This window comes from Sycon ciliatum, chromosome 1 (genome assembly GCF_964019385.1).
Source record: "Sycon ciliatum chromosome 1, ocSycCili1.1, whole genome shotgun sequence".
NCBI classification, from domain to species: Eukaryota; Metazoa; Porifera; class Calcarea; order Leucosolenida; family Sycettidae; genus Sycon; species Sycon ciliatum.
Genome location: NC_088643.1, coordinates 65,564,948 through 65,577,242, shown reverse-complemented (window position 1 = coordinate 65,577,242; position 12,295 = coordinate 65,564,948). Strand labels below are relative to the sequence as shown.

The window sequence follows — 12,295 nt, the reverse complement described above, 5'->3', positions numbered from 1 at the left end:
AAATGCCGACTCAAAAAGACCCACCTTGCATATCAGTAACTCCCACACCAACACCAACAACGCAATCTACAGCAACCACAACTAATCCACCATCCAAGCCGATAATTGAAAGACCGAGACGATCAACAGCCAACTACAACAGAAGCTACGCACTCAGCGGACGAGGGCGAAAGGAGGGACGTGATAGCAGGGGGACGGCCGAGTTGGGTTCAATGGACCCGGTCAGGCGGGATGGACGAGACAGAGAGAGTGCAGGGGAAGCGGAGGATGGAACGGACGGCGGAGGGAGCAGTGAGTCGGAGAGCAGTGATGGGAGTGATGGTGAGAGTGCCGGTGAGAGTGTTAGTGTTGTGCGTAGGTTTCGTGGTAGCAAGTCTTCAGTGTACAATCATCTGCTGGCTAGTCCTGATTGTTGCGGTGCGTATTCTGACTCTTCGTTCACTGTATTGTGCCGTGGTCGTCATGGTTATGGACTACAGTTAAAAGTGTTGGAAGCTATCTATCAGCGTCTGTACAAGCCTAATTTGTGTGTACAGAAAGATAGTATAATTGGGTTGAAGTTGTTCAAGTAACGTGTCGTGTTTAGTGCGGCCAAGCTTGGCCGTTAATGTTCTAGGTGTAATGTACTGCTGTTATGTGTTATCACGTTGTCTTTCCTTCCTTTCTCCTTTGTTCATTTCTCGCTTTGATTGTTAAAATTCACACTTGTAAATTTCACTGTTGTTGCTCTTAGTGTTATTTCTTTAACTTAGATTTTCTATAATAGTTCAATTTTTGTTTCAGTGTCCTTTAGTACAACGATGATTCCTGATGAGTGTTGTACGAAAACTTGTTTGAATCCCTTTCTTTCTCTACACAATTTCTTCACATTTTTCATCGTTTTATTGCACATTGTCTCCACAGTTTTACAATACATGAATACAGTGTACACAAATGTCGATCCAGCTTGTATTACTGATTGCGGTTATCAAATTGTTGTCTCCTCGCCGTTTGTTCAAATAATTTACTTTATTTTTTATTTATTTTTACAGGTCGGAAGTAAAGCCCGTACCCATGATGACCAGATGACGGAGATCGATCTGCTAAAGGAAGTTGGTAACCATGGTTGCGTAGTCCCAGAACAGCTCTAGACGTACCTGTATACCATGGCATGGTATACTGGTATTGACACTACCAGTCAGCCACGAACACGTCAGTGAGTGGTTGGTTGATGCAGTGGTCAGTGTTGGGTCTCCTTGTACATCCATCCAGCCATCCTTGACCTTAGCCCTAGACTGGCTAGAGACAAGTGGGCCAGTTCAAGTGCTTAGTCTTGGACTTAATTATTATTATTTTAGTTACGCTTACTGTGGATGGCGGGACAACGCCATTACGGCGAGGACGTGCAGCTTGGCTTGAAGGTGGGAAGATGTCTGTGGTCGAGGCGATAGAACTTATCATTGCTGCATAAGTCACGAGGCTCATCTCGAGGCTGCTATTGTCATAGCCAGAACGGCCAGGAATGTGTGCCGTCTTGTTACTATCACAGGATCGGCTACGTTACAATGTCCTGTCAGCTATTTTGAGCATACGCACATGTACCCGAGTGTATAATCCACCACGACCTCACGCCACCGTTACAGGAATAAATCTCGCAACCGCGCGCAAGGTCAAGTACACGTGCCCTTTAAACCTCAACTTGTCAAAACGTTACCTTCGCCGGATCCGCGGAGCATGTTGACATGAAGAAATCGCAGTGTGTCCACCTAGCGTTGCACGTACAGCTTATCTGTACGCCTCAGGAGAGGTACTAGGTCTCTGGGCACCGTTCTTTTTCTTCTTTTTCTCCTTTTTTTCTTTATTTCTTTCCTTCTTTTCTCTTCATCCTTTGCTGAGAGCCCTCTGTTCCCATTATTTTCTTTTCATCTGAGTCTGCTGCCGCGTTTCCCATTCCTGGGTTACTTGGACTTCATTCGCTTCCTTGTCATCGGACATGTTCAGTCCGTTCGGTTTGCGAATTCAAATAAACACAACCAGCCAACCAACCGTGACCCTACCGTCACCCGACAGCTTTGGAAAGGGACCTTTGTGTTCTGCGACTGAGGCACAATTCTGTACCACGGGATCAGTACAATCGTCATGTACATGACTATTGTACATGTATGTTGCTGCTAGTGCCACTGCACTGTACATGCATAGAAACCTGCCGGCGTATTCTTAGTCCGAGTCTAGGTCACAGTAGTGGCGACTGCACATAACGGTATAATGACAGTATTAAACCTGACTGCATCAATGGTTAACTGTTATGTAACGACCGTAACTGGTAGTAGGTGTGGTACAAAAATGGCAGTAGACTTTAGAAGCATTCCGCCATTTTCCGGTCACTTGTTTCTTCTTAAATCATCTGGCGTGCATGTCCATGCTGTCGTTCGTTACTTGAAGGGGAGTCAGCTGGCTCTTTCGATCCTATTTTCAGATCAGACTGCGTCTGCCCTTAATACTGAAACCCACGGGGCTTCTTGTCAGCTGCAGACACTGTTACATGTAATAGATAAACCCTGCTTGGTTGAAAACACGTTGTTTGAACTCCCTAGCTCAGAACCGGGGCTAGCCCCCATACTTATGGTTCAAATGGTCGCACGACCGGGGCTCTGCCAACCGTGGAGCCTGGAGGTTGTAGTAAGAAGCACTGTTTTCAAACACAGAGCGTCCTCCTCCTTGTAACATGAATATGCTGTCAACCAAACAATGTATTGTATACTAGCACCATCTCAGACAGGTAACGATTTCTTGTGAAGCTTTTGCGTTCAATTTTACATTTCAATTGAGTGTTCTATTTATTTCCGAAATTGGGTTGTCGTTTTGCTTTGACTCTTACTTCATGGTGTTGTGAATGAAACCATCTCAGACAGTATCATCTCGTTCTGGTCGATCAGATGCAGAGCTAGTAGGGAGTTCTAACGGGTTATGTCAGCGGAGCCTTGGCACCGCATTCATGTTTCAACTACTGGCAGTGTTCCATGACCCCGCGGCCCAGGTCAGGACCAGAGCGGCCATCAGTCGCTATCCATGACTACCACATTTGGATTATACATGTACATGTACATGACAATAATTCCGCGCCATAAACACAATCGTGTTACATACATTATTTTCACCGGCTCGCTCGTACTGAGTCAGTCAGACAGGATGACTTCCACAGCCCAGTACTGGCAGTAGGGACGCTACCTGCACTCTCAACTAATTGCTTGGCTCAAGGATAAAGGCGCACATGCAATAATGAGGTGAGAAGGTACTAGGTAGATAGCGTTAGTGCCACGTGTCTGTCGCTTTTCACTCTGTCATGATAAACGGAACCCCACAGGACCCGGCCCTCTGCCAAGGACTGTCTTGGTCCGCTCCCGACCTAACCGGCTTTACTTTACCCGTGATGTGTCTGTGAAACAATTACATGTAGACCTAAAGTAGGCATTTGATCGTCGTCACATTAGCAGACCTTCAGTCGGCCAGATCCTGGAACCCCAATGGCGTCCCCGGTGGAGACTGGGAGAAAGGAGATTTTTGACTGGTGCCGGGCAAGAGTCCTACACGCCTTAAGGAGTTATGTACGTGTAGGTGTGTGGAGGAGAGGCTATGGATGAGTGGGTTCTGGAGGAAGGTATAAAGGGAAGGGGGGGGGGCTGGGCTGCTGGTATCATTTTACGTTCTAACTGGGAGTCTGGGTGGGACAAGAGCGCAAGCAGTGCGACGCTGCCATGGCCTCCGTCTGCTGTTCAGTTGCCTTTGGTGTTCAGCGTTTCTGATCCGACGCCGTGACATTTGTCCGATTGCTTACTAACGCAACAAACACGAAAGCCCCGTCCCCTCCCTTGCCGGCCTGTACATGTGCTGACGCCATGACGTCACTGCTGGAGTACATGTAACCCGTGACGGTCTGCCAATCTTAGCAACATCTTGATCACGAAACCCTCCCGGAGTCCCCGCCAACCTCGATCTGACACTACCAATGCCAATGGCGATGGGATGGTCCCAGACTGCCAGAGAAAGTGTGGGAGTATAAATAGTGGTTATAGTAAGTAGTACATTTGGGCAGTGAACAATCTGTAAAATGATAAAACCATGTAATTGCTCTTCTGTCATCACACTAGCTAGACAGTCTTTCGTTTAGCCGCAAAGGGCTCGATGGAGGCGTTTGTGTGTTTGGGTGAGTTTTACGTCGCACATTAAAACGGGACTGACTGGGCCAGGGAGTGTGGTATTTGACGACTCCCTGGACTGGGCCCAACAACAGAAAGGCGAATACCGGTATGGGAGGGAACAAGCAAAAAAGGAAGTGAAACGCCAGACCGAACGACAAGAAACCGATAGGGCTAGGGGCGTTTGTTATGCATGATGACTTGGTGTTAGAAAAAAATATAGTGCCAACATACTGACGGAGAACATCAAACAAATAATAATTCGGACTCGAAAAGGCCAAACGTCCAAGCAGAAAGGCGATGACACCTGACTGTGTGGAGCGGTAGCACCGGGGTCGAGCCCCGCACTCAGCCATACATAATCACCTGCATGACTGTACTAAATTGTTAGCCTATGATTGACAGCATGAAACAAGGTGGAGGACACTGTGAATTGCGTGAACCACAACAAGGTTTATCTAATGCTGGTTTACCAGTGTACGTTGGATTCTATCATGACTGTACTAGTAATATACCTGCACCTGTACTGTACAATGTACATGACAACATGATTGTAGTGTTTGCAAGAGATCACCTGACGATAGCTACAAATGGCTGACATGCTACGCGCTCCATTATCATTGTTTATTATTATGACCTATACACGTACAATAATTATTATTACTCAAGTATTATAACCGCACAGACAATGCAGACGGTCCCTGGACTCCATCCACGTCGGCAGCTCCCAGTGAGGCAAGCTACAACGTGTGTAAGCTCAGCCATCACAGTCTAGACGAGAGTCAGGATCGATCAGGCATGAAGTCTGTTGGGTGGCACGTGGTGTTTTGCTAAATCCGTGCTTGTCACTGCACTTGTCATGAACGCAGGACTTGATCTGGCGCGTGCCAGCTGTCAACCAGGGACTGGCCAGCTGGGAGTCGTCAAGTAGGTATTTGACGACTCCCTGCTGTCAACCATAAAACAAAATCGCACCAATCAGCAGCAACTCTCCGAGTTGCATGATACCACTATGTCGACGCGCTTGCCAAGTCAGTACCAAACAGAGGCGTTACTTGGGAAATACATGTACATCAAATGCCACGATACAGCTCTGCACGGCATGCACACGCACGCGCAAGCACATAATCATTGATGTCCAACTCCAACTCCAAGGCTGACTCCGCGTGTTCCCCATGTGACGGAGGTGCGGGAATGTGTGGATGGACGAGATAGGAGTTGAATCCCCCGCGGTCTGGCTTGTGTGGCCTGGACGCGAGCTGCAGCTAATATTAGGACACTTGACAGGCAATCTGGCGATTTTCCTATTCAGCTTGTCAAAAGGTCGTGGACTAGCAGAAACACAGCCTGTCCTAATAGACAAACTCCACTGAGACAACTGTCCAATCTCTGACGATCAACGGCGATCTGGGCCCGAGCTTGGAGAGAAAAAAACTCTTCCGTAAGTATCAGGAGTTCGAGGGGTCTTGATTTCACCTGCAGCCCTGGACAGTTCCCAAGAATGTCAGTGAGTAACACACGGCATGCAATCTGTGTCTCGCAAGACCCTGCTGACACACGACTGCTACTCTACAACCAAGAATACCGGTACATGTTACGTATGCTCGATACAAACTAGCAACTGAATAACTGTTGTACACAATAGTCTACTGGAAAGTTGCAAACCCGTTGGTGCTCATATTCCAAACTGTCATGTTCTGAGGACAAGCATTCTCCTCTGCCAAGATGGACTCTGAAACGATCCTGTTTCGTAGTGTTTGCCACCCGTACCCCCTAGGCCCTGCTACTAGCTGCTACTAGCAGCTCAGCACCGCAATGGCATGTGACAGCGGCTTTTTCTGATTCTACATGGCTGTACATGTATGTCATGCGCCCGTGCGCCAGTGGATGGAGTTACTAGGTATTGCAACTGCTTTCAAAATGCCTTCGCGAACCCAAACCCAGGGACAGGCCTTGAGGGGCAGGGGAAGGGGCAGGGTCAACCGGAGCTCGCCTCCATCCGTAGTAGCATATGATCGAGAAAAGTGACCGACTATTGCACTGTATTCTACTTCGAAGTAGAAGACATGACATTCAATGGCAATCGGCAGTGAGTAGATGTAAGGGGTGTCTCCGACTGTGTTTCCCGCTGCACTGGGCTACACTAGTAATTAGTATTATTAATATTAGTCCAAACACACCCCTCACGGACTCAGTCCTGGCCTCCAGAGTAGGGAGAACGCCTTGACTTAGGCTACCGCCGCGCCCGGCAGCGGGATCATCCTGACATGCGGATGGGATGGGGCGTGGACGACCAAAGCATGACTCATATTACTGCCATCATGGCAGCAAGTATTTCCGTTTGCACGGCCATACTGCCCATAGGCATAGTGTAGATAAGCACGGCCTAACAAACACCTAACGTCCTAAGTCCTTTTATTACTAGTTATACTAGCAACAATCATCATACGCATAGACATAGACTGTCAGTGCCGACACCATGGTACCATTGCCACGTAATAGCCTAGAGTCGTAGAGAACTCGCAGGCGCGGGCCACGCCCGTACTGGCAGCTGCAGTACACTACAAGTCTACAGTCCCCCGTCTCAGTACACACAATCATCATAAATACATGTACATCATCATAATCATTGTGGGAGCTTATTTGCTCTGGGTACAATCACCATTACTAAAATACTGCATGCAGCATTCTCAGGACGGACAGAGACCTAGTAGTACTGAAGTAGAGGCGAGTATTTTAACAGTACAATCATGTACTTCTACTTTCTTTGCCAATGAGGTTGGGCTTCATGATGCTATCCACAATCATTATAAAAATCCAGTACCAAGACGGCACAACAGAGCATAGCACACAACACTCGACAGGCCTATGGCACCCTGTCCGGCCATAGCCTAACCTTTTTTCGAAAAAGATGACCCACCCAATCTCATTGCAAGACTGGTCGCATGATTATTTTGTGAATGATGTTCATTTCTGGTCAAGTATCCCATTTGGCTGAACCACCTGGAATACTGGTGCTACGGAGGCTGCACAAACAGTAAACTGTAATGCATTCGTCCACAAGAAGTGACTCCGGAATTCGGAAAGAGTTACTCAGTTTCTCATCAGATCACGCTTGTTATAATATCACTTTGAATAGTCGAGTGTGGGTCAAATAGCAATGGAATCGTAATTAGAGTTAGGGAAGACTACTTGAAATAGGAATAATAAGGATAAAAGTCTGTTGTTGCAATGCAGCACACCTCAACACACGCTCACTTCATATTGTTATAAAGAGAATAGCTGAGCAGCGGCCCCACTTCAGCAGTACACAGTAGCTTGGAACGCCAGGTAGAACTCAATCTGCTCACTCACACCGGCCAAAAGCACAAGCCGGGCAGGATCAAGCCTCCTGAAAAAAAAAGGAGAGCAAAGTTGAAATGGGATGTTTCGGACACAAAGTGAGCACTCTCAACAGCTCAAAGTATTCAACGCGGAGCAGCTCAAGGCAGATGACGAATATGCAAAGTAAGTTGGCTCTTCACAAAGAATGGAGGATAAGAAACACACTGCCTATTGCTGTAAAAGAAGACTACACACTATACTATCAGAAAAAATCACTCTGTGCAAGCATATGAACACAGCACACTAGGATGCAGGGTGTAGGGCATCAATGTCCGCCTCACTACACAAGTGTGGTCAAGGAATGAGCAGCAGGTCTGATATGACGATGCAGTGCTGCATGGCGAGAATATTGCAGCACGCCCTTACACACACACACACACAAGCAAATACGACACCGGTCTAATGAGCGATGCCGGCCACATACTGCGCCAGGTGAGACAGTGCTTGACCTGAGGCTGGAGAGGTAATGCTGTTGATTGAAGGCGGCGGGTATGGATAACTGTTGTTCCTCCACAGAGACTGTCCACTGGAACTGGAAGATGCCAGCGAAGTACGCACCGGGCCAGCGGTAGACGGCTGCTCGTACGTGCTGCTCAGACGGTTGGCGCGGCGTTTACGCTGCTGACGTTTCTCCTCTCGCTCGTTCAGCGCATTGCTCAGCAGATGTGGCGGGCAGGTGAAGCGATACACATAGCGCTCTCCGCTGACCTTCTCCATGATTCCCTTGTCGTAGTAGTAGCGGAGTGAGCGCGACAGCTTGTCGTAGTTCATCGACGGACGCTGCTTGATCTTGCCCCAGCGCGTAGCGACCTCCTCGGGGTCAAGCAGTCTGAACTGCAGCAGCTCGGGGTTGGTCCACTCCACCAACGCTTCAGCGGTCGTGACCGTGCAGCTCTCATCCAGCAGGTTCAGAAGGAACTGCCACAGTTGGACGGCTCCACGTCCTAAGTACAAAGTGGACACGCAACAAAGAGTACAATTTGTGAGTGGTTCTGTTTGCTGAACACATTAAGCCGAGGGCACAATTCTGAACTAGTGCAGGCAATAGACGTAACACACAACGCCATGGATGTACCAATGCTAGTGAGAGTGTAGACGACCGTGAATGATTCCAAGTGTCTGTGCAGAGTACTTACTTTGAGGCAGCTTGACCTTGATGTCCTGTCTCTTCCGTCCACTGGTGAAGACTGCTGGAGGTGATGCTGAGCCTTGGTTGCCATACAGCTGCATGTGTTCCTGTGACTGCTGCTGACGCTGCTGGCTCTGCTGCTGCTGACACTGCTGCTGCTGGTGGTGGTGATGATGCTGCTGAAGTTGCTGTGCATGGTGCTGTGGATGTCCAGCAGCTGTCAGGCCGTACTGCTGCATGCCGCTGTGGTGGTGCTGCTGGTGGTGGTGCATGGCAGAGGGTGAGTAGGCACCGCCGGCCAGTGATGACACGACGGAGTGCGCCGCAGTACCGCAGGACAGCGCCGAGATGTCCGAGCGGTCGGACAGGCACGGCGAGCTGGGTGTGTGCTGCATCGAGTAGCCACCCATGCTGCCGGAGAGTCCGCCGTGCGGCGATGTTGCCTTGGACGAGAATCCACCACTGAGCGGTGAGGTTGCACGATGTGAGCGGGGTGACTCAGCGCCATAGTCGTTGGCAGAAGAGCCTGTGCAGCACAAGAACACAGGTGCACAGAGCAGGAGTTTAGTTTACTTTGTTGAAACTGAACTGAATGCCTGGTAACACATGATCCAAACCGCCAGAAAGCCACAGCCATATGTCCCCTGACAACCACCCTGGAACACAACTCTACAGCTGTGCTTTGTATGCTGTGTACAAGGCAAAACCAAGGCCGGTGTCACACACACTTTTGCACTGGTTGCAAACCACAAGCACTGCAGCCACACACTCTCACACAACACAAACGTGCGCAGGGACTGCCCTAAGCCCAGGAGTCCTGGTCGTGGCAGCCCAGAAGACATTGACACCACAGCCTCACTGCTAAATAAAATACGGCCCTGTCAAAGTGTGGCCACACTCCATCCACAGTCCAACTCGGAATAGACAAAACACGTGATTCCGAAGTGCGCCAAACTACTGACGTGCTACTGACAGACAACCAAGCACTGCGATTCGGCACTGCAAACGTACAATGCTGGACTCTGTGATTATGTCAACTGTCACTGCAGTAGCCTTCTGCCAACACGATTCACCATGATTCACTGCCATGTTCGACAGTCAATTCTCGAGAAACCTCAGAATAATTAGCAAGAAAGGACCGAGCGCACATGGAAAGCCTCGCCGGTTCAGCCACAAAGTTACACCACGGTGCACAAGCGGTGATGCATCACAAGACACACAACGACCGCAGTGGTGTTTACAAGCATGCTCGCGAATACCATGATATTTACCAGCGTCTTCTACGAGTTACGAATGCATGCACTACTTCAAGTACTTCGGCAACATTCACTACAATTACAGAGTACAAACCTGCGCCACTACCATTGTTATTCACAACACTCCATCATTAATTTTACTGTGGTTACTGGTATCGGAGAGGCCGGTGATTGGATAGGCAGAATGCCTGTTCAAAAGGAACATCGACCGAGGCTCATGGCACGACCACTATGTACACGTACACACATACCAGTACTGATACAAGTAATCATAAACTGCAAAGGTCACGCTATCACAGGCCACACTGGACTGTCTGTCTGTACATGGGTGATTGGTCACACTCTCTCACCTGTCGAGTCTTGCGAGCAGCGTGAGGCCAGCGGCGAGGGCGGAGTGAACTGAACGTGAGGCGCCGTACCAGCTGCCGTCGATAGGCTGTTCATAGCAGCCGCTGATGCACTACTGACCGGGAAGTGGCACTGGTCGGCGGGTGTCTGGATGGGCATTGCCTGAGCTACCGCTGTTGCTACTGCAGCTGCGGACGAATGCGGTGCGAGCGGTGCATGCGAGCCATGCGAGAGCGGTGGAGTCATGTAAGGGTGATGGCGATGCGATGGCTGCTGTCTATGGAGTTGTTCGACGTGAGAAGACAGACCGCCGCTGCTTGCGAAGGTGCCCGCGCCAACAGTGGTCGCCATTTGATGCTGGTTGGGCGAAAGAAGATCGGTGATCTCCTCGGGTGATACAGGTGCGATGTTCTCCATGTCCGTCATCTCGTGCAGGAACCCGTTGAGAACTTCTGCAATGGGTAAGAAGAGAAAGAACGAAACAGAAAGACAACACACACGCTTTCGTCACGCTAGCTCTGGCGCAAGATGATACCATGATACCACCGGGACATATCAAATGGCCAGGATAACTAATACCGCCCCTAATGCCCTATGACCACACACCATACATACACACACGCACATGATGGACCCCGTCTCCTGATCTACCTGGAGGCTGTATGTCACTCTGGACACGAGCGCTACTAAGGATGAACTACTTACTCAACTGTGGCGATGTGTATACAGTCACTGCACCGTGACACCTGCACAGTACTGCTGCGGCTGGACGAGGCTTTACCACAACGTCTCGCGGCCCAGATACCCACATCGTCCGCATCGACACACGACTAGAAACAACGACCGAACCACCAAACGGAGGAGAGTGTAATTTCCAAACCAAACTTCACCTCTGCAGTACTCTACCACCAAGAAGAAAAGCTTATCCAAAGTAGATATGGAAACTGGCCCGCTATGTCGCGTGTACCATGCCCACGGCCACGCCATGGTGTGCATAGCCATGGTACCAATACTATGCAGGCAATACCGATTACCTGTATCTCTGCGGTAGCTTATTTGCAAACGTCGCATGCCTACCGACCACACCACTGCATGCACCCCATTGAACACTGACAACAGTGCAACCACCCCACCACCAGATAGCACCGCGCACCAAATACCTCCATTGATCGCGAGCCAACAACACAGCAAATCAACAAGGTTGTGCTGGTCGCTTTCCGAACGTCCCTGGCACCAAGTGAAGTCTGGCACGTCGCTTGCATGCCTGTGTATAACCAGATAACGGAGTCGTTTCTTACGTCTTTCGCAATGTCGCCTGCTGCAATGGAACGTAAGACTACCGTAGGCGCACAACACGTTTTCAGAAACGCATCCCTCAAGCCTTCGGTTTAAAAAAGGTTGCCCAAGAGGCAAAGTCAACACGCCGACCATGCATGAGCTGCAACCATACCAGCCCGTACTATACTATGTGGGGCTCCGGACAGGCTAGCCAAGACCACTTACCGTCGCTCGGCGTGGCGCAATACAGCATGTCGTCATTCGTTGCACGCAGGCCCATGCCGTCACCGGCAGCGAACGAAGATGTTGACGTCGGTGGACACATCATCTGCAGAGAGAGAGAAGCACACACACACGGAATGACGCTAAGTAATAGTTCTGGTGTCGAGGAAAGCTTCGCCGCATGCACAACACCTTGAAGCGTGCGCATAATCAACACAATAATTATGCCAGTGCAATCTGAAATTTCACACATAATGGAGAGGCGCTAAATCTAGTACGAACCTGGCGCATTGAACAGCCAGCCGTGGACGCCTGTGGCTCGAAGTGTCTCAGCATTTTTAGGTGTGATCTTGTTGGCGACAAGTAAGTTCTGTCGAGTACGGTATTGATAACTCGCTGGTTGGTCGATGCTGGAAGAAACTTTCCGCGGCTTGTCCTAGAGAAGGTTTCTGAAGATTCTGTTGTGGAGTGCTCAAGTCGATCCCTTTTGAACCCTTCACGTG

At 49.5% G+C, this 12,295-nt stretch overlaps 1 protein-coding gene across 2 annotated transcripts; it reads right to left on the bottom strand.

The window, feature by feature from the left end:
- Positions 1-7,253: 7,253 nt before the first annotated feature.
- Positions 7,254-12,269, bottom strand: LOC135804911 (ETS translocation variant 4-like). 2 transcript variants are annotated; one of them, XM_065318884.1, is made up of 5 exons: positions 12,075-12,269; positions 11,796-11,898; positions 10,295-10,744; positions 8,696-9,214; positions 7,254-8,503 (listed from the first exon to the last, which is right to left on the bottom strand). In XM_065318884.1, the coding sequence occupies exons 1-5, from the start codon at positions 12,126-12,128 to the stop codon at positions 7,959-7,961; spliced, it is 1,671 nt and encodes a 556-aa protein (XP_065174956.1). In that variant the 5' UTR covers positions 12,129-12,269; the 3' UTR covers positions 7,254-7,958. The 2 variants fall into 2 exon arrangements, with proteins under 2 accessions (XP_065174956.1, XP_065174957.1); XM_065318885.1 differs by lacking the exons at positions 11,796-11,898; positions 12,075-12,269 and adding an exon at positions 10,998-11,735.
- Between the last annotated feature and the right edge of the window lie 26 nt (positions 12,270-12,295).